Here is a 27963-nt window from a genome sequence, read left to right as displayed (position 1 = left end):
ACGGGAGCTCTGGTCAGCATGGAAAAGGGTCTTCTTGTGGGTGGACTGCTGTCCTGTCTCCTTGATAACATTCAGCTAAGCAGGACTGGCTGAACTTAGCAGATGCTGGCACCTGTCAATTGTGATTAGGCCTGTTGACATTCCCATGGATCCTGAGATGTGTTTGAACACACTGTATTATTTATTTAATAGTCAATTGCATTAGGAAGGCTACCATGAATTTAAAAATCTCAGCTTCTCATTTTCTAAGTTACAGAATTACCATTTAGGTAAAACTCAGACAAGCACCTTCACTTTCTCCCTCACTGTACCACGTGCATAAAGTCTAGAATCTGCAGTAAAGTCAATCGACTTAGGAATAAAAAGTGAATGTGTAACTTTCTGAGAAATACAAGCCCTCAAGCACTCATTAAAATGGCCAATTTTTATGACAGTGATTAACAACAGGGCACAATTCAAAAGCAAAAGCTTTCTGTTGACGTGAAGTAAACTGAGCAACAGGGACGACCCTGGAGCACCTTAGGGCCAGGGCCCACTGTGCTGCTAAGACCCAGCCCAATAAGAGCAATTATGTGATTCTTGACTTAATGTGCCAACAGGTCAGGTTCTCAGAGGTGGTTCTACGATGATTTCACTCACTCTTTAGTTTTAGTAACTGCAAAATTTGGGGACATTTCCTTTCTCTGCCAAAATGACAGTAACTGTACCACCTCTGACTGTCAGGCATCTTTCTAAACGCTTGTATTTTTACTGCACGAAACAGTTTAAAACAGCTACCAACCAGATCAGTATTATTTTCACATTTTTAGCCTAATGATCCTGCTTCACTCGTATGTGTGCATGAGTGTGTGCACATCCGTGCACACACGCCTCCCCCACTTGCAGCTCCCTTTCTGCCACCTTTTTCAAGGCCCAGGTGAGGGACTGTCACCGGGAAATGAAGGCTCCATTACGAAAAGTAACTGTGTGTACATTTATTTTTACATTGCACAGAAGCTTCCACTTGTAACAAAGAGTACACAAGCGAACATAGGTATAATCCAGCCAGAACAAAGAGTTAACAGGTACTTAATGAAAAGAATCAGAATTTCTATGGTAAAAGAAACACCTACATCCTCCATTCTTTTGGGCCCAACGGCAACTACATACATGTACAAAGTACTGGCACATCAGTGGCACAAAAACACCTCCTTTGACGCACTTCGGAATTGTAAAAAAAATAAGTATCATCCAGCATCTCGATGCTAAATAGAAGAGCTGGGGGCTAAACAAACAGGAGAGTCACTCTACCCCCCTTCCTGTTTCCAACTTTTATAAATTCAGGTTTATTAAAAATGTGACACATACCACCCCCCAACTACTTCTTCTTCTTCAGTAACTTCAGAAGGGCGGCTCCGCACAACTTCACAGCTCGAGCGCCTCCTGAATTTCCCAGAGCGTCTCCGCGCTCTTCTTCAGACGCGCCTCCTCCTCGGGCGTCAGCTTCACCTTCACGAGGTCGGTGATGCCGCGCTCGCCCAGGACACAGGGGACGCTGAGGAACACCTCCTCCGTGATTCCGTAGAGGCCCTTGACCACGGTGGAGACGGGGTGCACTCTCCGCAGATCCCTCAGGATGCTCTCGGACAGGTCGGCCACCGACAGCCCGATGGCCCAGGACGTGTAGCCCTTCCTTTTGATGATCTCGTAGGCGCTGGCGATCACGTCGCGGTGGACGTCTCTCCACTGCTCGGGGTCTCGGTCGGTCCCCACAGCGGGGTTCAGACCCCTCAGGGAGACACCGGCGACGTTCACGCCGCTCCACACGGGAACGCTGGAGTCCCCGTGCTCCCCCAGGACCCAGCCGTGACAGCTCTCGGGGTGGACGCCAAGCCTCTGCCCAATCAAGAAGCGGAAACGGGCGGTATCCAGGTTGCAACCGCTCCCGATGACGCGGTTCTGGGGAAATTCGCTCAACTTCCAGGCTACGTAACTTAAGATGTCCACCGGATTGGACACGACAATCAGTTTGCAGCCAGGGCTGTAGCGGATAACGTTAGAAATGACCAACTTAAAGATGCTCACGTTTCGCTGGACTAAATTGAGGCGTGACTCGCCCTTCTCCTGGCGCGCACCTGCGGTGACAATCACGAGGCTGGAGTTGGCGGTGACGACGTAGTCCTTGCTGGCCACGATGTGCGGCATCCTCAGGAAGGGGCTGCCGTGCTGAAGGTCCATCGTCTCCCCGCGCAGCCGGCCCTCGTCGAGGTCCACCAGGGCGAGCTCGTCACTCAGGCCCTTCAACAGGATGCTCACGGCACAGGCCATGCCCACCGCGCCGGTGCCCACCACCGAGACCTTGCTGCGGCGCACGGCCTCCTCCAACGAGAAGGGCTCCAGCAGCTCACGCTGGACGGTCGCCACCTTGGCCACGGGAGAGCCGCCTGCCGCCTGGCGGGGACACGGCGCCATCCTGGGGGACAGGAAACTCGCTCTCGCAGCGTTCACGCTCTGGCCGGCCCGCAGGACGCCCACAGCCCAGCTCATGGCCACTCACTGAACCGGCGCTGGGAGGGAAAGGGGAAGGCGACACGCACACTCCGAGGCGCGAAGACAGGGAGCCCACGACCGTTGGCCGCCTCCTCAGCCCGCTACTGCGTCTGCGCGAGGCCGGGAACTTTGGACGGCCCCGCGGCCAGCTACTGCGTCTGCGCGAGGCCAGGGACTTCGGCCGCAACCCCCAGCGCACTACTGCGGCTGCGTACGGCGGGCCCAGCTCGCGTGGCCTTGTGAGGGGCTCCACGAGGTCCGTCTCCTGTCTGACCAGCCTGGGGTGGTAAAAGGGCTTCTCTAGCAAATGAATTCTGGAGTTAAAGTTTTACAATCACAAATTCTCTTCAATATTTAACATGTGTCATGGGCCAACCCAGATCCCTGAGATTATTGATTTTCTATTTTTACTACATAATGCCAAGTAAAAATACTTCCATTAAGTACAGATGAAAATAAGGTTAAATTTTCCGAACTGTATCCCTGCTGGGAAGAAGCCGTGTGTGCTCTGTTTCCCAATGGCCTCCTGCACCGTCTCCCTGCATCCTGGGGAAGTGGGGCTTCTGTATTATGTTGCATCCCGTTTGAGAACCTTCTATTTGGAAAGGATTTCATTGCTTTTTATGCCAGTCACTACCATGACCCACAAGTGTGGGGAAGTCACAGGAGGTTGACGGCAAGGGGAAGGGGCTGACGGTGAGCTAGTCCAACAGTGGAAACACACGGAGAGGCTGTTACTACTTTCTCATGCCAAAGGAAAGCTCATGATTGAGAGGCCTGATTAAAAACGACCTCTCAAGCAGAAAGGTGGCGATGCAGCCTTCTGTTGAAATGAAGACACAGTCACATGTTGCTCAATGACAGAGACATTCTGAGAAATGCTTGTTAGGTGATCATGGTTGTGCAGACATCACAGAGTGTACTTACACAAACCTAGATGGTACATAGCCTACTACACACTAGGCTATATGGTACTAATCTCATGGGAGCACCTTATCTATGTGGTCTGGTGTTGACCGAAATGTTGTTATGTGGTGCATGACTGTGTCTTAAATGTCCTTAAAATGACAAATTTTGACCAACACACAAATCAGATTATTGATTAAAGCAGTAAAATATTAGCTTGTACAACATAACATCAGTATATCTCACCTTCCTCTGCATTTCTCTGGTCAGTCTTATGAACTTTCAAGTTTTCTTTTTCTTGCTGAGGAAGATTCACCCTGATCTAACACCTGTGCCAATCTTCCTCTATTTTGTGTATGGGTTGCCACCACAGCATGGCTGTCAATAAGTGGCGTAGGTCGACACCTGGGAACTGAACCCGGGCTGCCAAAGTGGAGTGTGTCAAACTTAACCACTAGGCCATGGGGCCAGCCCCTCTTTCAAGTCTTTAAGGAAACAAAAACTTTTCAACTGATGAAATATATACCCTAATAAACCCAATTAACTACAAAAGTCCAAATAAAAATAATGGCACTTTCTCCCCAATTATAAACAGAGTTCTGACCATGTAATGAATCCTCAAAGCTCTCCTTTCCTTCTAAGAGAGCAATATGCTCTCCCCTAGTGGGGCTCTTGGTACATGCAGCCCCCTCACAGTCAGCAAAAAAAAAAAAATTTTCAGTTTCAGAATACTGCTATCTTGACCAAATGAACATTTTATAATCAGAACTTGAAAAGCCATTCGTACTCTTCCTGCCTCTGAAATGCAGTCCAGGAAGAGAGGAACAACAAGCAAAGGAGTCGGTGAGGGGTGGGCAAGTGTGGCAAGTAGTGGCGCTTGGCAGTCCCCCTCCAGTGTGATGCGCTGGCGCTCCAGCAGGCACCAGGCACCCTGCGTAGATGCAGCGGAGCCACAAGCTCTGTGACTCACGAAATGATGACAGCGCCACAGGCATGAGTTCTCTCCATTCTGCTGGTCAGATTTATGGTACCCATTTTTCAAATTAAAAACTAGAATTTTTAAAATGTTCTTTGTTTAATAGAGGATCCTTTCAAAAGACTAACTTTGATAGCTATCATTTCTTTTATCCCAGTCATGACTTGAAATGTTTTGGCCTGATGCCTGTTCCCACCTTCTTCCTCTGTTGCTTCCTTTGACTTATTTTCCAAGATAAGTGTTCTTGAGGATGAAATTCAAGGGCATAAAGACTCTTAGCTAGATGGCTTCTTTCTACAGTAATTTTCCTTCTAGAGTTTCAACCACTTCAGAAATACAATCTCCATGATAGCTGCCTCTTCAGTTTTTCAAACCCTTGGCTACAACTAAATCAATTTTGAGAAAAATAACTCTTCAAAATAAAAATACCTCAAACAAAGCAGCTTTTTATTTACAGTAAGTCTTGAGGTAAGAAGGAGAGAACTGAGAAAGACGAAGAGATGTTCATGACTCCAGAGCAGATTGAGGTCTACCCCAAGATGTGAAAAGCCAAATATAGCCAGACAGCTCCCTAATGACCTTCTATCTTAGGTGGCTCATTATTCCTTTGAATAGAAAACCTATCTCAAATTATCTATTCAAAATGCAGTATAATATTGCACCCGATGGCAGATTTATGCCAGAATACTTTTGGTTACACTACTTAGGAGGGAGGAAACAGGAAATGAAGATGACTAGCAGGTCTCTGGACCAAGCGTGGCCGCAACCAAGTCATTCTACTCCTTCCACCTGGACTCTCAGCCCCAGGCCCCCTGCCCTTTTTCTATCTAGGAGTCCAGTTCAGATATTCCATCCTCTCCTAAGACTTCTACAATCACCCCAGAAAAACTGACTTTTTAAAAACCCTATGCCACCAGTGTACTTTGTACCTCTATTATAGGATTTATCACCCACAATTAAATATAATTACGAATTTGTTACTCCAAAGGGATCACCTTTTATTTCCCAGCATATCCCTATCCTTTAGAACACAGCTTGGGAAGTGAGCAAGGATTCAGTAAATGTTCGTGGTAGAAAAGTGTGAGTAAATAACTGTAGACCCGAGTCAAGTAAGGCTGGAGGGCTAAACGGTGAGAGAGACCGAAAGGCAGGCCTGGAGAATCCACCTGGAGCTGGAGTTCTGAACAAAGGAAAACGTGTAGGTGCCTGGTTGGAGTTTCTTAGCAAGGCTGATGCATAAATTTCAGATAGAGCTATGGATAAGCTAAAAGCTTAACTATTCCAAAGCCAATATCTACCTTTACCAAGTTAGAACATAGCAAAAAAAACAAACAAAAAGATAATTCTACAGTGCAAGAAACCCAGGAAAACAAATATGCAATGGTAGAAAGAATAGTTTTATCCTTTAAAGTTATTTAAACTGTTTTGTTTTTTGGAAAGCTTTTAAAAAATAATCAGTGCATGAAACCCTTGATTTGAAAAAAGGAAGATGCAATGAAAGCAGTGTTAATAATATGATAAGCTATAAACTCACTAGCATGCAAGGAGAGCATTATATGAACACAATTATTTTATTTGTTTTTTTTCTTTGTTCTTTTGAGGAAGACTGGCCCTGAGCTAACTACTGCCAATCCTCCTCTTTTTGCTGAGGAAGACTGGCCCTGAGGTAACACTCAGCCCATCTTCCTCTACTTTATATGTGGGACACCTACCACAGCATGACTTTTGCCAAGCGGTGCCATGTCCACAACCCAGGATCCGAACCAGAGAACCCCGGGGCAGTGAGAAGTGGAACGTGCGAACTTAACCACTGCGACACCAGGCCGGCCCCTGAACACAATTATTTTAAAAGTCTTCTTTGTGATTTAAAATTCATAAAATGCAAATTGTAGTTTTAAAACAATTTAGTGAGCTGTGATTCTATTGCTCATAGATATTAAAATCTCTATGACTTTGTTTTCCTGTGTGGGGACCTTTACAAATCCCAGCATCTGGAAGTACCGTCCTTTGTCACCAATACTGGGAATGCTGGGGAAGGACAATGCAGGGCCACAAAGGTTTGTCTCCTGAGAAGGCTAAAGGCAGAATGTCAATCCAAAAAGCAACACTGTGATCAACTTCCTATTTATGGTATTCGAATGTGAGAACAATGAATTGGCAAATTCTCCCAATAAATCCCTCAAATCTCATTTTTGTTCTTTAAAGGCATCACATAATTTGCATGCACTGTAAAATAGCTGCATGTATTAATCATTGAACAGGAAGAAAAGCAAATACTTTAATGTGGGAGAAAACAGGAAAAACAAAAAAATTAAAATTCATTAGTTCGTGTTTAAACAGCCCAAATCATAATAACTGAGACAGTTTAACGCTACGGCTACAGGCTCTCACTGCATTGGTGGTTTTACTAATTCACCCCATTCACTCTCTGCGATTGGATTAATGGAAGTCATGCTGTAGTCCTCAGTAACAGCAGCTTTATTCATCTAAAAAATTGACATGAAAAATACATTTGTGTATGGAAGTTACTTTCAATTTGAGGTAGAAACATAAGTTATCTGTATAAACCCCAAACTGCCAAAACAGATTAACTCCATGTTGTAAAGGTTCAAAGTCAATCTGCCTCAGGACTCCGTGGAGGCAGAGAAGAGAGTCAGCAGCGGGGAACAGCAGGCAGAGGAAGGAGGGCTCCGGGTGGGGGATCAGCAAGGACAAGGCTCAGAGGCTAGGAAGAACAGGGCCTTTCCACATGGCTGGGACTCTGAGTGTGACAAGGCTTATGAGAGAAATGGCTCAACTCTCAACTGTAGCACCACTGACATTCGGGACCAGATCATTCTTTGTGGCGGCTGTCTAGGCGTTGTCAGATGCTCAGCAGCATCCCTGGCCTCTACCAGATGCCAGCAGCACCCCGGCAGTTATGACAGGCAAAATGTCTCCAGACATCACCAAATATCTTTCTTCTGGGAAGAGGGGTGGTCAAAATTGTCCCCCGCTGAGACCCAGTGAGTTAAAGAACAAGCAGGGGCCAGATCCCAGAGGGACTCAAACCATTTCGGGAGCTTGGACTCTCTTCTCAAGGGAAGAGGGAGCCACTGAAATGGGAGAAGCAGAGTGGTCAGATTCCCTCCACGAGATGCTCACCAAACACCTCCTCTGCGCTGGGCACTGCTGCAGGAGCTGTGGCTACAAGGAACCAGATAAATGAGGTCTTGACTCTCTCAAAATTTATACTCTTTTTGCAAAGACAATAAAACATGAAAATGGTCAATATAATTTCATTTTGCAATAGCACTGCAAAGAAAAGAAAATAGGATAATGTCAGAGAGGAATGGAGTGGTGGGAGTCAAGAGGCTACTTTATTTTAGACCAGATGGCCTGGGGAAGCTTCTCTGAGGAGGTGAAATCAGTTTGGGGTGAAACTCTGGATGCCACCACAGAGCCAGCCATGTGACCATCTGGGGAGGAGTTTCCTGGGCAAAGCTAGAAGGCCCAAAGTAGGAATAAGCCTGGAGTGCTGAGGGAACAAGGCCGGGGGGTGTGGCCGGGTGAGGTGGGGTGGGGATTGGCATGGGAGGGGGACTGTGGTAGTTCAAGATGAGGTCAGCCAGGTAGGTGGGGCCACATCTTGTCAGACTTCTTCAGCTAGAGCCACTGGGTTTTAAATAAAGGAGTGACAAGATCTGACTTACATTTTAAAAATATCTTCAGCTGCTGTGTGGAGAAAACATTCTAGGGGAAGTAAAGGAGAGGCCAGGATATTAGACAGGAAACTGTTTCAACAGCAGAAGACGAATGGAGGTGGAGAGGGCTGAGAGGAGCCGGGCGGTGTTTAGCCGCAGAGCTAACAAGCAGGACTTGCTCGGGATTAGACGAAGGGAATGAAGGGAACCGAGAGTCTAAGATGATTTTCTGCTGGGTTTTTGGCTTGAACAACTCGGGGGATGACAGTGGCATTTACTGAAATGGGAAAGCCTAAGGGAGGAGCAAGTTGCGGCGGAGGTGAGGAAACCAAGAGCTCTGGTTAGGACATGGGCCACCGACACGCCTGGAAGACACACAAGTGAAGCTGTATGACATGCAGTTGCGAGGCAAATCTGAAGGCCAGGCTGGAGCTATATACTGGGACATCATCAGATTGTCCAGATTGTTTTAAAATGCCAGGGACTAGATGAGAGCCCCGAGGGACTGAGACAGGTGGAGACCAGGAGAGTCTAAGTATGAAGCACTGGGCACTCTGGCATTTAGAGGTCTGCCCGGGGAGGAGCCAGAAAAGGAGACAGGCAAAAATGGCCAGTGAGGTTGAGGGGACTAAAAGCCAAAACCCAGTGTTTCATGGCAGGGAGAATGCTCAGCTGTGTCAAACACTGCTGAGAGGTGAAGTAACAGAAGGATAAAGATAAGACCGGGATCTGGCAACAAGTAGCACTGGCGACCTGAAACTAGCAGTTTCAGGGGGTGCTGGGAAAGAAGCTGCAGTGAGGAGAGAAAGGGGAGCAAGTGGAGACAGTGACCACAGGCATCTCTTTCAGGAAATCTTTTCTATGAAGAGAAGCAGACAGATGAGCTGGTAGCCGGAGGAGGATGAGAAATATCGAGAGAACTTTGAGAGGTGAGAGAAACTAGAGCACGTCCGTACATGCTGCAGCACAGGGAAAAGCTGACATCAGCAAAGGCTGAGGAAAGTACGGGAGCCAGGTCCGTGGGCAGATACCGGGGGTAGGACTGAATGCCCAGGGGCAGGGGTGGGCCTCTGGGAGCACCGTGGACCCTTCACCTACGGTGACATGCAGAAAGGCAGAGGGAGTGGGGGAGATGCAGGTAGAGGGAAGACGAGGTCTGCGGAAGACGAAGGCCAGAGCACTCTTGCAGTCGTGTGGAGAAAGGACTGTAGAGAGGCAAGGGGGAGGCTGGGAGGAGTGATTGTGATCATCTCGTGATAATAATAATGTGATAAAAAATTGTGATAATCTTGGGGCAGGAAGGTGCCCCAACTATAGTGGCTGTAGGGGTCAGGGAGAGTAAGACTTGGTGATTGATTAGATCCGGGGGTGAGAAAGAGTGCGGTCATGAAGAGAATCCAGCTTTTCTGTCTGGGCGGCTCTGTGGATGATGCTGCCATTCACTGTTAGTGATCCAGGAGCAGGCTGTGGGGTGGGGACAGGGTGGGGGGTAAATGATGGTTCAGGTGGGAACACACGTGATGCCTGCAGGACATCCGAGCATCAGTGTCCACAAGTGGGCCTATGAGCAAGGAGCTCAGGGGTCTGGGCTGGAGACACAGCCCTGGCAGCCTTCTGCATGTGGATGAAGCCTGTGAAGGAGAAAATATAAACGCAAAGGAAGGAACCTCATTATAACTGTGTGTAAAATAAAGCAGCAGCCTTTCAGAAGTAAATGGGAGAGTGGGAAGCAGAAAATAAGAGCCAAACTAGGAACAAGAAAAATTACCAAAAAGAAGAAAGAACTATAAAAAGCCCAGCATCTAATAGCACAAGAGGCAAACAATAACTGATACATCTGAGTCATCAAGAAAAAGCGAAATTATGTTCAGCATAATTTACATTGTGGAAAGATATATATATATAGATACATATATGTTTATAGCACATTAAAAAAATAAGATTTCTTCCTGAAATTGTTAGAAATATTTGTCAGAAAAATTCAATTTGAGAGAACACTGTTTTCTGATATACTGGCAAATGAATAATAATATATATAAATGTATCAACATATACATATAATAATTTTTCCACAGAATTTTAGATATTCCTAAGTGACTAGCCAATAATAGGCACCTTTTAAACAAAGCTTAAGGGGAAAGCATATGCTATCAGGTCTTCACTTCCCAATGCTTTTAGAGAGCTGCTCACGTGAGTCCAATTTTCTATGCTCAGTATGAGAAACAAGGACAGAGGAAGAGAGAACCCAAGTGAAAACAAGGATACCTCTCCTCCAGTGAAGTAAGGCTGGGAACATTCTTGAGGTGATTAAGCCTGATTTGTGTCAGGCCTTGAACAAGCAGGCTTTTATGGCAGAGCTTATCTTTCCTCATAATTGTTGCACATTCCCACTTTATAAAATGCTTGGGGCCCTATTTTATTTATAAAAGGAAACTGGTGGGTTTTTAAAGAGGTATCTTGGCAATATGCCAAAAAAGCTGATTCTCTCCCCCTGCCCCCTTAAAAAGTACACTGATCATTATCTCCGTTCTAAACTGAGCAAGTCCCTGCGATTTGGCCTCTCTGTCACCAAATTGCTCCTCCATATTTGCATGGATTGCTCCTCCCCACCTGGACGCCAAGCCCATTAGAGCTGCAGTGGAATGAGAAATAAGGGTTATAGAGATGTTCTTGTCACCTCAGACCCGAATTTAACTGATGCACAGTGCCACTTCCAATTAACTCACAAATGATTCTAGGAAAATACTCCGCTATGCTTAAGCTGTTTGAAGGCCTGGGAGTCTGACAGGCGAACTATCCCTGCAAGATAGGACGACTCTGTGTTCTGGGGGTTCTAGTGAGGACTACAGGACGAGGGAGCGAGGCTGGGTCTGCTGACGTATGGTGATCAGAATAAGAAAGCGAAGCTTGCTTCCTGGGGGCAGACACTGGTAGAAGTCTCTGGAAGCACTGAAACCGGATCAGGCAAGAACGCAGAAGGGAAATGTTCCGGCCGCTTTCAGACTCCTGCAGATCACTCACAAGTGGCTATCATTAAACAATTTACCGGGAGACTCAGATTTGTTTTTAATCTGTGACCTAAGCCAATGACAGTATATAGCATAAAGTCTATTTCCTTCTTAGATATCTTGAAGTTAAAAACTTCTAAGCTTTTCCATAGTTTTATTTACATATGGGGTTCAAACATTCACTTACAATTTGTTTCATTTGAGATGAATGAGTAAAAACAGTGTAGAAAAAATTGTACTTAATACGAGATACATCAGAATGTTGGTAAAACTGAAATTAGCAAAAACTCCAAAGGAAGATTTGACTGTAACTAGCACAAACCCTCAAAGCTGGTCATAAAGTAATTAAGAAATAAGCCTACATGTTAACATAGAAAGTATACCTAGCAGTGGCTACAAAAAAGAGCTGGAGAAAGAAAATTTTATTTACGTGCATCCAATATTGTCCTAGCAGAAAGGTATAATATTACTTTTCAGGATCTTTCTTAGAATAGGAAAGTCAGATGCCAATTTTTAGAGAAATACTTAACATGAGTTTTGTTTACATGTTTTACTTTTTGCTTTTTAAAGAAAAGGAGGCCTGGACTCTTGAGAAGGAAGCAGATGAGGACGGAAGACTGGGCTGGAGAGGCAGGCGGACTCCAGTCCCGGATTATTTCCATGAAAGCCTTTACAGCAGCAGGGACTCAGAGAGCCGCAGGAAAGGAAGTGAGGGATCATCTTCCATCTATCGGACTGGCAGACATTTCAGAGTAACAGAAGCCACTAACAGCAAGGGCGCTGGGAAACTTTTTTGCATTGTTGATATCTTCTAAATTGTATACACTTTCCACTTAGCAACAGATATCAAAAACATCTGATTCAACAATAACATCTTCTGTCTTTAGTATAAATTTCTTGAGCAAAAAAAGCACAAAAAGATGTATGGCTACAGAGGCTCACTATGGTGTTTAATAGTGAAAAATTACAATCTAAATGCTACTGGCAGGAGACTGATTAAGTAAATTATAATAGAGTACCATGTAGCCATTAAAAGTGATGGAGATTTATATACTCTCCTGTGCAAAGACGTTCCCATGACTATTCAGTGAAAAAAGGTTCCAGAGTAGTACAATAAGCAACATTTACATAGTTATATGAATACTCCTATAGAAGAAGCTCTGACGGGATGTTTCTACTGTAATAAGTGATTACAACTCAGTAGGTTTCTGGTGCCTTTTGTTTCCTTTTTTGTACTTCCTACAGATTTTTTTTTAAAACAAGGAGTATGTATTTTTACAAAAAAAAAGCCATCTTTGTTTTAAAAAAGATAGGTCCTAAATATATTTTTCTTTAAAAATAAACACCAATATGTAAATAAAAACAAATACCTTTTATCCCATGGTAAAAACAAACAAAACAAAACTTCCTCCATTTACAAGTTAATTTTTACATTTAAATCTCTGAACAATTTAAAGTGTTTCACGATAACTAAGAATGTTCATGGTTTTATTACTATTGAGGTTTTAGCTCCTTTGAGGTTAACAACAGTAAACTGTGTGTAAATTCTAACTCTACCAGGCATCATGAATATATTCTATTTCCAAGCCACAGTAAACACTAGCAATGGGTGATTCTGACCAGGAGTGTGAGACACACTCACCTCAAACAAATGTTGAACATGAGCCCACAGGCATAAAAAGCTAGAAAGTTTCCAATCATAGCAATTAGGAATTATTTATACATCTAATGTATTTCCTTCCAAGGGGAGAAAAAAACAAGATAGTCTAACTGTAAATATGCTCAACCTCTTGAGAAATCCTTTCAAGTATCAATACCTCCTATGAATAATAAAAGGTAAAAAAGTTAACAAGTCCTTGCTCTTGAGTAATATGTAAGTAACTGTGGGTGGCAGGGTTTTTTCTTTGATAATTGGAGAACCACCAGTTGGTATCACTAGAGATCCTTATTTACTCCCTGAAGAATATTTATTTCAACTGCTGTATTCTCTAAACTTAAAACATCTGCCCTACATTATGTTAAGCGAAATAAGTCAGTCAGAGAAAGACGAACTCTATATGACTCCACTCATAGGTGGAAATTAGTATATTGAGAAGGAGATCTGATCGGTGGTTACCAGGGAAAAGGGGGGGTGGGGGGAGGGTACGGAGGGGGAAGTGGTGTACCCACAATATGACTAACAAAAATGTACAACTGAAATCTCAAAAGGTTGTAATCTATCATAACATTAATAAAAAAAAAAAAAAAAAACATCTGCCCTAATAAAACAATCTAATCATACTGCCATGGTGAGCACTCACCTGGCCTGAACGTGTCAGTTTCCGAGGATCCTTTGCACAGCTGCATCAGGGGACCATAAACCCATAGTAAATGTTCATTCTTTTCACAGTTAAGTTACTGTGATAAAATTAATGCTGCCTCAGTCATAATCAGGTGATAAAATACCATAATTCAAAGTAACTGATGAACTCATAGTGAGCAATCAGGCCTTGCTTGCTGGCCCACAGGCTGGTCAGCAGGGTGGAGCTGGCGAGGCGATGCCAGGGTGAACCTGTACTGATTCCTACAGGAAGGCAGGCAGGGCCCCATCGTAAAGCCTGGGTGCACCTATCTGCTTTAGTCTGCTGACAAGATAGCTTCTACTAACTCTCCTTTTTCGAATCCTCTGATTAAATGACACACTATTGTGTAAAATTCAAATTTATATTTATATCTGATATATTATACATGTTCTATATGAAACGAAATTCCCTAATAACTATGAACAAAGAGTAAATCCAAAATATTTCTAAGAAACTGAAGGCCTCTGCTTTAAGCATTCTCAGCACGTTCCCTTTTAGGCCAGCAGATGGAGCTGTGAGCTAAAACAGGGAACGTGAGCTGCTCCAGGTCAGCCAGTAGATGGCACCCTTTTGTCTGAACTGGGTTTATGTTGGAGATTTCATACAATTCAAGGTAGTTACCAACAATCATTTGACACTGGAATTGATTTTGATTTACCTGCATTTATCTAGAATGAACATCTCAGTTATTTATTGAGTGCAGAGACCTGGACCACTTCTGTTCAACATTTTCTGACTAAGACTGTTTTCCTTAGCCATAAAACGTTAACATTCCCAGTAAGAGGCAGTAAATAGTGGTAAGAGTTCATCCCCGGACAGGGCAACCTCACAGTTATCATCAAAGCTCTCTAAACGCAGGAACTCTCTAAATGCAGAGCTGAAATACACCACACTGCTCTCCACAAGCCTCAGAGCAGGGTCACATAATAAGAATTTCCTTAGAAAGTCTTAAGACCTAAGCCCCCCATAGTAACAGTCTACTGCGGAGCCCTGTCTTAGCACAGTGCCTGGCTCAGGGTGGGCCCACAAATGTCTTTTGAATGAACAAATTAATAAACACTACTGCTTTTAAAAGACGTGCCCTTGAAAAACTATCAGTGGTTCATTTCTCTGTGAGACTTCTCAGACACGCAGATCAAACGGATGTGCCTTCAGGCAGGGAGAGAGCATCTGCATTCTCTCTTATTAGTTAAAGACATGAAGCTGAAATACAAAAGAATTCCAGATATGCTTATATTCAATAGTGCCAATCAGAAAAGAATTTTTCTCCCCGGAATATTTTATTTAGGCAATAATCCTCTTATCAGTGCCATAAAACAAAGAAGTTCACATTCTAGAAACTAAAATAGTATAGTCTAGTCCACAAAGCCCACGTTCTTGAACATATAATTTAAATAACCTAATTTTGTTGGTCAATGAAAGTTTGGATTGATTCATTATGACTCTTCTAAATCAAAGATTATTCATATTTTCAAATACCTTAAAATTTTACTACTCAGTTTATAGCCTCCATTACTAAACTCTGGGAACATCGCCTATCAATTCCATGCAGTCAATGTAAAGTGCTAATAGACCGTCATTTTTATAGGAACTAAAAGCTTAATAATTTCACTATTATGTATTTCGTGCCCCCTACGTGGGTTTCATATGCAGTCAAGGAAGTTTTGTGAACTCCCAGGCAGCTGAGCTTCATTGTCAGCATAAAATCTAGGACTATTTTTTAAAAAGTAGTATTATTATTAAAGCAATATATATTTAAGAAACATAGAAAAGTAAAAAATTCACCCACACACCCATAATTCATTCACATATTTCTACCAGACACATTTCCTCCCAGTTTTTTTCATTTGTTTTCAAATAACTGCTCTCCTATTAATACAGATATGAATCCTGCTGTTCATTTACCATTACATCCTAAGCATTTTCCTGCTAATGAAAGCTAAAAGGAGGTCCTCTCTTTTATGAGAAAATTAAGAGGTTGGGAGATGAGGCCCACACTGAAGATACCCAGTAAAACCTGTCAAGTTTTCAGGAACCCTGTGGACTGCATCACAATCAAAACCAGATTCACTACTTCCTTGCCCTCACCCTGGCCCCTCCACATACTCCTTTCTTTTCCATCTTAGCTAAGGGAGGTAATGTTGGAAAAGCTTCCGAAGACGACCAGATTGGGTTTAATCTTGACTCTACCAATTACAAGCTGTGTGACCTTAGGCAAGTGACTCAACCTCTCTAGGTCCCAGTTTTCTAAGATGGGGAGAATAATATCTGCGTCACAGTTATCGTGAAGACTGAGTAATCTGCTATGTCTAAAATGCCTGGTATAACGCCTGAAATGGAAGAAAAGATTTTATACTGATTAAAAGCAAAATTGAGGTAACAACAAAAATCATCTAAAACCTCCAGTCACGAGTTTTCTAACTTCTCCAAGTAATCTCTACTTTATCGTTATAAACAACGACAAATCAGCAAAGTTACTTTAAAAATAAAGGTTAGTCAGACTAGCAGAAAAGCAGTATCTGTCTATCAGTATATTTTGATGAAAAGTACAATGCCGACGTTTAGCTATAATTAAACCCAATGTGAAAAACTCCGTAATGCCTATAGCAATACTGGCAATAATAATAACACCTACTACTCCCCCCACCTCAATTTCCCCCTCTACTGAATCACTCCCATCAGCATTCGCACACGCTGTGTATTCTCCCAACTTAAGAAAAAGAGCTCTCTGACCCCATCCCATCTTCTAGCTAGGAGCCCATTCCTTTCTTTCCCTTTTCAGCAAAATGCAAGGCTTGCCCATACGTAGTGCCTCCAACCTCTCTCCTCCGTTCTCTTTTGCATCCACTCCACTCAGGCTTTTCCCACCAATGACCACAACATTGCTACTCAGTGAACTGTCCGTTCTTATCTTACGTGACCTAGCCCCAGCACACATGTCCTTGAAACTTTTTCTTCCCCTGGCATCCAAGTCACTACCTCCCTCTTCGGTAGGGAAATCTCCTTTGCTACTTTCTCCTCATTCCCCAACTTCTCAACCTTAGGAATGCCTAAAAGCGCCTTCCTTGGACCTCTTTTCTCTCTCCGTTCATTGCTCTGGTGAGCTCCTCTAGTCTCCTGGTTTAAATACTCTCTATATACTGATGAATCTCAAATTCATATCTTTACCTTATACCCTGAATTCAAATCTTCTACGTCTAACTGCTTATTTGACTCTCTGTGTGGCCATCTAACAGATATCTCAAACTCACAAGTCCCAGACTGAATATCTGACATTATCCTGACACCTGCTCCTCTCATGCTGGTCCCTACCCATCTTCTAGCTGCTCAGGTCAAAAGCCGTGGGGATCTTTGACTTTTTCTCTCACCTCTTGCATCCAATCTATGACAAATCCTTGTTGACTTCACTTTCAAAACAAATCCAAAACCTCCTTTCATCAACTCCACTGCGGCCAGCTATTCCAAACCACAATCAATTCTCACCTGTCACGAAGAGCCTGGTCCATTGAACTTTCTACCAGTAGTTTAAAAAAGCAGCAGCCAATCGTTCCAAATGTGTAGCTTTTTAGCTTGGGGTATAAATTATGTACACAAACACACATATGTAGGCTTTTAGGATTTTTTTCTCAGTAATATGTAAACACATTAATAATTTAAAAATGCTTACCTATTTTACAAAGACGTTTATATACATGGATGTCAAACAGCACAGACGGTTGTTCCAAATTAAATAATTTTACTCAACAAGTAGTTAACACCAATTTATATAGAACATTTGCTATGAATTAGTCATTATTTAATATTTGAAATTTTTCAGTTATTTATATGATTTACTAGTAAAAAGAAGTAACCTAGTTATTACTAGGAATTTAGTCACATTCTTTGTCATCACTTCCCAAGACAGTGAACAAACCATATGCAAACTTGAAAGTCAGGAAGATTTAGACCACATACAGTAGAACGAACATTCCAGACACCCATGACAGGACTGCAGTTACTCACACTGTGAACTCCTAAGGCTTTCCAGACTGCGAAGCTGATCACGCCAACCCCACACCACGCGTAAAGGGAGCCCCAGCCCAGGGCTCGCAAGGCAAGGGAAGAGCCGCTCTCCGGTAAGGCGGCAGTGGCCACGCTTCCCTGTAATGAAGACAGGAAGGTTTGGGGGAAAACCATCAGTTTGGAAAGAATAAATATCTGGGAAGTACTTGAAATTAACGACTCTGTGTAAGCACCAAAATATTGGGAAGTCAGACCAACCCAAGTTCAAATGCCAACTTTGCTACTTAATAAATGCATAACTTAAGTCCCGCCTTCTCTGACTGATAGACACTGGAGTCCGCCAGACGCTGGGCCGGGAGCTCTGCTAGGTGCTGGAGAGACAAAGGGAAACAGCAACTTCTCTCTGACAGTAGACTTCAGTCTGGGGCGGAGACACAGACACGGAAAAGTTAACTGTGATTTAAAGGGGAGTGCAACAACAGAACCATCCATACGGGGCCTTATGGGCCCAGAGAAGGACACCTAATCTACTGCTGCAGGAAGGGGAAGCTTCAAGGAGGGGGTCCTGGAAGAGGTGGGCTAAATCTAAATTTGAGAAAAGATGTGATATAAGTCATTGTGAGGATTTTGCAATATATTTGCAAAATATCTGGCACATAGTAGAAATTCAGCTTATGGTAGCTATTAATGAGAAACTAGAAAATAAACAGTGACCCTCCTCCTGAGTTTCAAGGCACAATATTAAGGTAAAAATCTACAATTGTAATAAGTGAACAACTTTCAGACCATCCACACACGAATTTGACTAGAGAAGAATAAGAATGCAGTGCATGCTTCAGAAAGGAACACCCACCATCACTGAGAGCACCGAGCTGGGCGGGGGGGGGGGAGAGGCTGTAAAAAGATAAAGACACTGGGAGGAATAGTGTACTAGAGTCCTCAAGTCTCTTCCAATTCTATGATTTGGTAAATTAAACTTTAACTTGGCAGTAAGCTGGTAGAGTATTTTTGTTTAAAAATTTAACTCTGAAGTGGAAAATAAACAGAGACTCCTCCATAACACCGGTCAGACACTCCTTAGAGGGCAGTATCTAGGGTTAGCATCCACTAAGGTAGATTAGAAGGAGCTCAGAATAACAAAGACGACAAAATAGTAAAGGTCTGACCAGCATGCAGGGAGTTAAATAAATTTTTCTTTAAGTCTGGTGATATTTTATGGATGTGGTGATATTTTTATTGTTTTATGAATAAAACTGCACAAGTGGGATTCATACTCTACATGTTTCTATTTACTGGTGACATCATGATTAAATTAGACTGATCATAAGGACTAAAGCCAAATACTTCCTTATTACACTGTTACGTGACCACTAATCTTATTTTCAAATAGATTAATCTTTTTTGTGCATGTGAGGAAGATTGGCCCTGAGCTAACATCTGTTGCCAGTCTTCCTCTTTTTGCTTGAAGAAGACTGTCGCTGAGCTAACATCTGTGCCAATCTTCCTCTGTTATGTGGGACGCTGACTCAGCATGGCTTGATAGGCGGTACTAGCTCTGCGCCCAGGATCTGAACCTGCGAACCCCGGGCTGCCAAAGTACAGCACACGAACTTAACCACTACACCAGCAGGCTGGCCCTTAAACAAGTTACTCTTCAAGTGAGACTGCAGGACTACAATCTCCCAGAGACCCTACATTTCCAAGTACTCTAGCACAGTTAATAATTTATTATAATCTACTGCTCCCTTCCCATGTGACAAGCACTGTCCAAGCATTTTCCATGTATTAATCCATCTGACCTCACCCTGTGACACAGGGACTATTACTATCCTCATTTTACTAATGATGAAACGAATGCAGAGAGAGATGAAGCACCTTGCTCAAGGTGTCGCAGCTCGTAAAAGCTGGAGCACTTCAGCAGTCTGGCTTGACAACTAAGGGGAGGTCGCCATTCAGTCCTTTACCACATATGATTATAAATACAACACAATACAAAATGTAAATGAAAGCATCTTTTTCAATGGAAATGAATCCATGGTGTAAATGAGAATACAAACCATCATTACTTGGGATAATTCAAATACATACCCTACTGGAAGCAGAGAAAGAAGTGACAATACTTAAGGGCCTACGTGAAATTTTAACCTTACCAGATAACCAATTATGGGACATTCATTTAATTTCCATAGTTTGACCTGAATATGAAATGTAATTTATCTTTTTTCTAAAGAACCTGTAGAATTTATAAAATATGAGGAATTTATTATTTGTCCTGGTGAGCCCCTCTGCTAAAACACACTAAACATTGACAAAACAAAAATGCTCAGAAACAATAAAAAACTTAACTTCCTCAAAGGCTGAATCACATTTTTTTTTCTGATTATAAATCACTGGAAAATTTGCTATGTATGAAGCAGTGTAAGAATGAATGAAAAAAACTCTCACTTTTATTACACAGTCAACCACGGTAAACATTTCGACATATTCTTTCGCTTTTCATTGCTTGTGGATGTTTTAAAAAGTTTAACACCATTTAAAACTTTTAAATTTTCAACATGCATCCTCTTATAACGTGAAGAACTCAAAACATTGTTTACTGGTTACACTGAAGAGATTTATCATAATTTACGTAGCCATTTGTTTTTACTAGCCAACGTATACTAGTTTCAACATTTTCTACATTAGAACCTTCTTTGTGCCTAACAGTTATCTGCAATTCCGACTGAATTCTCAGGAAAAACTCCTCAAAGTGGAATTACTGAGTGGAGAAGAATGAACATGTTATAAACTGATATATACTCCCAAGCGTTTGTTCAAAAGGCTGTGCTAAGTTACAGCGATGTTTCTTGAGGACCATTTCAAGTTAGCCAGTATTATCAGACAGTCTCGGTTAAAAAAAAAGCAAACACACGAAACCAACCAAAAGGAAACCTTTGAAATTTATATAAAACTATTTATAACTTAGGCTTCTCTTGTTAGTGAGAATGAACATTTTCTCAAGTTAGCATGAGCTAAATGTTTACGCCTTTTGAATTGTATACTCATGTTATTTGCCAATTTAAAGTTTTCTTATTTGTATATTCTTGTTATATATGTTCTTTAGCCCTTATAGCTATCAAATGTGTTACCAAACTTTCCCAGTTTGGTTTACTTTTAATTTCTTTTATCTTGCCTTTTTTTCTTTGTTTTTGGTCAAAGATGCATTCCAATGCTGTCCAAAGTCATAGTCATTTCTCTTTCCTTTAGCTGTGTTTTAAAAATTTGTCTCTTCTTCTCACCCTAACGTTTTTAGGTCATCTGGTATTATTTTGGTTTTGATGGGAGCTGATGACTAAAGGGAGTGACCTCCCAGACAGCTTAGCGCCTGCCCCAGCACCCCTCTCGATTAGTGCCCCCCCACCAATTTATCTGAGAAACTTACATAGAGAGAGGTTTCTAAGCTATTTTTGTACTACTAATTTACTATCTACTCTTTATGCCAGAATCACACAGATTTAATTATAGAATCATAACGTCTTCATATCCAGAAAGTACCTCATACTCATTATTTTTTTTTCAAAGTTGTCTTTGCTGTTTTTGCCTATTACTTCCTCCAGAAAAATCTGAGAACATTCTGTCAAGATTTCTCCAACCTTCATTCATTGGCATTTTCATTAGAATGACATAGCTAACCCAGTGATAGCAAATTTATAATGTCCTGTGTTCCACCTGGAAATATACTTCAATTTACCCAAGTCTTCTCTTTTTTAGAATAATTTTCATTATATGACAACTCATTTAATAGATTTTTTTAACGTGTGGATTTGTGATTGTGAATATTATTGGGGGCACACAGAAACATCTGTTTATCTGTATCCCCATGCCCACCACCATGCCGAGACCTAGCAGACACTCAGTATTTGCTGACTTACACTTTTTGTAGATATACCTTAGTCCCAACGAGATTTTTAAGAGAATTTTCTTCAGCTTTTTCTATGATTAAAACAGTATACTCTTATCTTACTCCTTTTCTCATGCTGCTATAATTTCAGAGTGGTTCCCTAGGTACCAGAGATCTTACATAAATGCACTCACTTCTAATTGGCCTGAATTTTCACCCAGAAGCAGTACCATTAACCAAATATTATTAAACTAAGGTTCATTTAAGTGCTTTGGCCTAAATTTTATTTTAGAAACTTAAATGAAAAATTCCTGATTTCCCTGGGAAGGAAAGAAATTATATATGTATTATATCTGTACATATATTTTTAAAAGTCACCTGAGCTTGGATCTTCCTCTGTTTATTCAAAGGACAAAGAAAAATGAACGTTCATTCAGCACTTACTATTGCCTTTCTACTCCCAGTTTTCTAGCATGAGATTCAGCTAACACAATTCAAATAAGACATTTAAGGCATAATGATCATCCTCCTGAATAACAGCAGTGTAGGCAGTCCCCAACTAAATGCTGATCATTTTAAAGTCCTTCTGGGTTGCAATCTGAATCTGTATTATAATTAAAACCTACAGTCCCAGGCTGGTGGACAGAAATCTACTTAAACAACAAATTGCTAAAAATAGTATTATTTATACCCTAGAAGTAATCAATGATGGAGAGAGTACCAGGATGAGCAAGTTGCTTAATCCATCTGTGCCTCAGGATTTTTTTGAGGAAGATTAGCCCTGAGCTAACATCTGCCACCAATCCTCTTTTTGCTGAGGAAGACTGGCCCCGAGCTAATGTCTGTGCCCATCTTCCTCTACTTTATATGTGGGATGCCTGCCACAGCATGGCTTGATACGTGGTGTGTAGGTCCATGCCCGGGATACGAACCAGCGAACCCTGGGCTGCATAAGCAGCATGGGCAAACCTAACCACTATGGCCCCTGGCCGGCCTCCATCTGTGCCTCAGTTTTAAGGGGACAACAGAACAAAAACAGACCCTAATAGGGCTGCGATGGGGTTAAATGAACTCTTACCTCACCCTACAGCAGCAGCAGCTAGCATATGGTAAGCACTTAAAGGTTAGGTGTTATTGTCACTATTAACGTTAGAGTACACGGCCTAAGTGGCATTCTTAAACTGGTGCTTGCTCAGTGTTATCTCATTAACTGCTCCATACCTCTGAGCTCCTCTACCAACCACTTTACCTCTCAGAGTCTGGAGCCGTGGTACTGCTCTAATTCACGTTTCCCCAGGGGCAAGGAACTTCACACAACAGTTAACCATCCAGTGGTTCTCAAACTTTCTGGTCTCAGGACACATTTATACTTGGATCGCAAAGATTTCTGATCATATGGATTATATTAATCAATATTTAATGTATTAGAAATTAAAACATAGGAATTCTAGAATTGTACTTATTAATTCATTTTGAAAAAATGAACCCATCACAGATTAATATAAAGCTATTTTTATGAAAAATAACCTTACAAAATGAGAAAAAATTTAGTGCAGAGAGGTAGTGTTTTACATTTTTGTTAATCTTTTAAATGTCTGGCTTAATAAAAGACAGCTGGATTTTCATATACGCTTCTGTTTTCAATCTCTTGCAATGTGCCTTTTGGCTGAAGTATCTGAATAATACTCAGCCTTACACAGATAATGTGGTTCGAAAAGGGAGAATTTTAATAGCCTTCCTTCTTTTTCTTGAGGCAGATTCACCCTGAGCTAACATCTGCCGCCAATCCTCCTCTTTTTGCTGAGGAAGACTGGCCCTGAGCTAACATCCATGCCCATCTTCTTCTACTTTATGTGAGGGACGCCTGCCACAACATGACTTAGTAAGCAGTGCACAGGTCTGCACCCGGGATCCAAACCAGTGAACCCTGGGCCCCAAACTTAATGAGTGAGCAAACTTCACTGCTACCACACGGGGCCAGCCCCCAGCCTTCCTTCCTTGATATTACACCAAAACTTGACAGCCTTTTTTTTTTTTTTTTAAGATTGGCAACTGAGCCAACATCTGTTGTGAGTCTTTTCTCAAATTTCTTCTTCTTCTTCCCCCAAAGCCCCCCAGTACATAGCTGTATATGCCAGTTGTAGGTCCTTCTAGTTGTGGCATGTGGGATACCGCCTCAGCATGGTCTAATGAGGGGTGCAATGTCTGCGCCCAGGATCCAAACCAGTGAAACCCTGGGCTGCCAAAGCAGAGCACGAGAACCCAACCACTCAGCCATGGGGCTGGCCCCAACAAACAGCTTCTTAAACGTTAGCTGCAATATGGAATCTGAAGTTGTATCAATGAATTTTTTGTACTTTCTTACATTAAAATCCACTAGTCTATTTTGCACTTTGAATAGAACTTTTATCCATGCATCATGATCGTTCAGAAAACATTTACGAAGTCATACAGATCTTTCAAACATTGACACCATTTACTAATTATCAAAGAATCACATCATTAATATCAATCCAATCTCATCAGAAAAGCTTGTGAGTACTGAACAGCTGTCAAGCTCACAAGGGCAGATACAAGATTTCTAAAATCTAGTTTTCACTTGAAAGCTCAAATTTTATCATTGGCAACAAATACTGACAATTGCTTGCTTGCAGAAACAGGCTCATTTTGTTCATTTTGAAGAAAATGTCTGCCAAATACCCACTTCGGCATAACTATAGTTTGTCAGTTATTCTTTCAAGTAAAAATAATATTCTATGAAAAAAAAATGGCTAGTGCACCGTGCAACTCAATCACATAACTGCTCTTCCTCGAGGAACATATCTTGTTTTGGTATAGAGCAGAAATGCTTTATGTGTACCTTCCATTTCTTCACACAGAATATTCGAGAGGTATATTCAAGGGACAAGATTTAATAAAATTAATAATTTTAGTGCTTCAAGGACATTCTTATCAATGATGGCGTTAGACAATCACTGCTAGGATAGTCTGGTGCCACTGCCCTGATTACACCAAGGCCTCACCAGTTTTACCCCTCATGCTTCTGTACCGTCAGTGCAAACATCTCAGTACTATGATGAAAACAGTTTTGACTTTACAGATCCCCCAAAGGGTCTCAAGGAGACCCAGGGTTCTGTGGACCACAGTTTGAAAGCCACTGTGTTAGAGCATAAAGGGCACGTGTGATAATCAAATCTCAGGTCCATAAAATAGAATGCAAAGTTGTGAAAAGTACATGTGCTTTTTTTTTGAGAGATAATCCCTCACTTTCATGAGATTCTCAAAAAGATCTGTGATTCAAAGGTTAACACAGTACTTTAGGCTTAGAAATCAACCAAATTTCCACTGTTAAAGCACCACTGTCAGGCAGGTTTTACTGATTTCTGCCACAGGGTATATTTCTGCTCTGAAAACATTCTCTAATATAGACGGGAAATGACCATGAGGTTCATAGCAGTGAGCTTGTAACCTCCATATAAGCCCTGAGTATTTGGGGGGGGATCCAAACACACTCTAAATGTGGTCTCTTTCCATGACGTGTTCATAAGGCTTAAGTGTGATTAGATTAATAAACACAAATATAAGTGGAAAGGGAATTCAACTGGTTTATTTTTCACATAACACTGTTCTCCCAAAGCAAACATCAAATAGTAATTATATAGTTATTTGTGTAAATACTTGTTTAATATCTGTCTCCTGCACCAGATGCTAGCTTCTCAAGGCACAGATATGTTTTACCCATTTGTGTATCTCTTGCACCTGCCTAGTACAGTGCCTGACGTATAAAAGATGCTGAGTTAACATTTGTTGAAGCAACGAAGTAATGGATAAATAAGTCATATGAGGCAAGAGGACAGAAACAGGACAATACATAAGAACAGGTAAATACAAGTAAATGTGAAGGAAATTTCCCATCAACTCGGGAAATGAGGTACACGTGAACACGACAGAGTGATTGCCCAATCTTGCACATGAAGTAAGGATTTCCTGCCTTAAGTAGGTTGTAGTCATTCAAGCCAAATTTACTGAGCACCTACTATGCTGCCAGGCACTTTTCCAGGAAGCAGGCTGCAGCAATGCACAAGCAACATATGGTCTCCAGGTTCAAGGAGCTGACCTATGCTTTTCATCAATACTAAGACACACTTTATTTCAACATTTTAACATCTCTGAGACAGAAATGCCTCTTGCAATCAGTGTTGTGTCAAGAATTTAATTGGCATCACTTTTTCTTAGTGACACATAAAATATTGGGGCCTCTTACAACTGAGAGTGAATTGCCTAGATTTAAAGTCACAGTGTGAAGAGGAAATGTACTGGATGAGCTTTCAGAGTCTTGTTCTGTTAACATTTAAGAAAGCACATAATTAAGTACTTCTTTTTAAAAGAAAATAAAGACCATTGATTAATTTGCACACATCTTGAATCTGAGATGAATATAGATTTACTTATTAAAACAATCTGAAAGGGGTTGGCTCTGTGGCCCAGTGGTTAAAAGTTTCACAGGCTCTGCTTCAGTGGCCCAGATTTGCAGGTTCAGATCCCAGGCGCCCACCCACACGGCTCAGCAAGCCAAGCTGTGGCGGTGACCCACATACAAAATAGAGGACGACTGGCACAGATGTTAGCTCAGGAGAATCTTCCCCAGCAAAAGAAAAACAAAAAACCTAATATGAAAGGGCACCAACATTTTCTTTACTTTCCCTTTGCAAAGGAGCTGCCATTGGTTGGTAAACAATAACAAACCTTATTGAACCATTCAGGGCTTTTCTTTTTAGCCAATGACAACGTTGTTACAAATCCAGCCAGCATTCCCGCTGCAGCAACAGTACCAAGGAAAATTCCACCTGCCAAGAGTTTTAGGGGTGGGGGGGAGAGAGATTAAAGAAAAACAAACAAAGGCTGAAGTTAAAAAGATGCATACAAGTTAAGTTTCAGATACGATTTAAATTACATTTTAAGCACTTCTGAAATCCCAGAAACGATAGCTAAGCAGCTCTTGCCAAGGGTAAATGAGAGCGGCTGTGAACCCCGCGTGACCTCACGACCTCTGGCACCTGAGATCATTCTGAGGAATGGTTCCCAAGCGTAGAGAAGGGGGCGCGGGGTCCCTGCTCCTCTTCCCCGGGGAGGAAAGACACCGTGGGAGCTAGAGAAGGGACAGCAGAGGGGCTGGGGGAAACGCAGCCCACTCGGAACAGCTCGCTGGCCCAGCCCAGCCCATGGGCGACCCCACCCCGGGCCGCCCGACCCCCGGCTCACCCCAGGGCCCACCCACGCCCAGGGCTCCCAGGCCGAGCGCGGGAGAATGCCCCTCCAGCGCAGGCGAGGGCCCCGGGCGGGCTCGCCCCGACAGCCGCGCCTCACCACACCTTTCACCAGGAAAAGCCGGTCCTCGGCGGACCCCGGAGCCTCTAGGCGCGGGGCCGGCTCCCCACTCCCAGCACCCGCCGCCTCCATGTTTACACGCCTGCGCGGCTGCGTCCGGCGCCCACTGGGCCCGGGCGGAAGCGAGAGCGGGGCAGAGAAGAAAGGTTCCGCTGCCGTCTACCCCGTGCATCCTGAACACGGGTCCGGAGAATGGCCGGATCCCCAAGACCCACTCTCCTCCCTAGCCGTCGGGCGGGGAAGGTGTGGTGGCTGCACGCTGCGTCCCCAGCCCAGCCCTGCGGCCGAGGAGGTCTCCCTGGGAGATCCTTTTCCTGCTCCAAGGTGATGATCGCTGCTTTTGAATACTGCGTCTATTTGAAACAATGTCCAGCCCTGTCTCTAGGAGGCAGTGAGGGGTCGCACATCGCGCCAGGAGCCCAGTCCCAGCGGGTCTGAGACCCTGGAGCTCGGTTTCCTAATAAGTCTTACACCATGTCCAAGGGTTTGGCCAGCGCTAACATTTCACGATTCTAAAAGGCAAGCCTCAGTCTTTTCTCTGTACTTTGCTGGGAAATTGCCTAACAGTCGTCAGTTGGGGTGTAAGTAACAGGTTTTATCCCTGGAAGAAGGCCAGCCTACCAGCTCTGCGGTGATGCGCCTCCTTCCCCACGGTTTGATTGATCGGCCTACCGAGGGGAGTGGATGTCTAGCATGCTGAACTGAAGTGGATAACACAACCGCAGCGGGGAGACCCGAGGAGCACGCTAAGAGGTCTCCGACACAGAGCTTCAAGGCTGCCTGGAGCAGTTCCTGCGGGGAAGCGCTGGTGGCCAGCAGACAGGCCTGCTCTTCCGGCTGGGAGGCTGATTTGCAAACGGTGGTGGATTCTGCAAATGGCCATTCAAAGGAGGAGGCTGGTAGTCATAGAAAATCTTTTCAGCCTCCCAAACACAGACACATGACATCGTCTTTTAAAATGAGGCAATCTGTCTGCCATTTGTTCATTCTGAACATCAACAAAAAAAAGCCATGAATTTCTTGAGGTTGGAGATGGAGATCTTTATTCATTTTTATATTCCCTGGCTCTCAGCGTATTACTGGGTCGTGCATAATAAATAAATGCTGGTCAATGAGGAAATGAACGCATCCGTTTTCGCATCAGTTAAATGCAATTAATAGCTAGAAGCTGGGCTCAGGTCGTAAACCACTTCTCCGCTAAGTGAACTTGGTTTGGTTATTTAGGATCTCTATACTTCAGTTTCCTCCT

At 42.9% G+C, this 27963-nt stretch overlaps 2 protein-coding genes across 2 annotated transcripts in view; both read right to left on the bottom strand.

Moving 5' to 3' along the window:
• TMEM242 (transmembrane protein 242) overlaps positions 1-26826 on the bottom strand; it is a 33679-nt gene extending 6853 nt beyond the window's left edge. The window contains exons 1-3 of the mRNA XM_014846961.3: positions 26699-26826; positions 26073-26173; positions 17447-17584 (exon numbers count right to left, since the gene is read on the bottom strand). Of these exons, the coding sequence (XP_014702447.1) occupies positions 17447-17584; positions 26073-26173; positions 26699-26786 (327 nt within the window). The 5' untranslated portion in view covers positions 26787-26826. The remainder of the gene's footprint in view (positions 1-17446; positions 17585-26072; positions 26174-26698) is intronic.
• LOC106834939 (L-lactate dehydrogenase A-like 6B) lies at positions 936-17584 on the bottom strand. Its single transcript, XM_070484765.1, has 2 exons — positions 17447-17584; positions 936-2807 (listed from the first exon to the last, which is right to left on the bottom strand). The coding sequence occupies exon 2, from the start codon at positions 2524-2526 to the stop codon at positions 1405-1407; it is 1122 nt and encodes a 373-aa protein (XP_070340866.1). The 5' UTR covers positions 2527-2807; positions 17447-17584; the 3' UTR covers positions 936-1404.
• Positions 26827-27963: the final 1137 nt, after the last annotated feature.

The sequence above is a fragment of the Equus asinus genome, chromosome 1, assembly GCF_041296235.1.
Source record: "Equus asinus isolate D_3611 breed Donkey chromosome 1, EquAss-T2T_v2, whole genome shotgun sequence".
Classification (NCBI taxonomy): domain Eukaryota; kingdom Metazoa; phylum Chordata; class Mammalia; order Perissodactyla; family Equidae; genus Equus; species Equus asinus.
This window is presented reverse-complemented; position numbering and strand designations above follow the sequence as displayed.

Excerpts from the sequence above, each read along its gene's own strand:
- LOC106834939 (XM_070484765.1), bottom strand. The coding sequence starts at position 2,526 with ATGAGCTGGGCTGTGGGCGTCCTGCGGGCCGGCCAGAGCGTGAACGCT.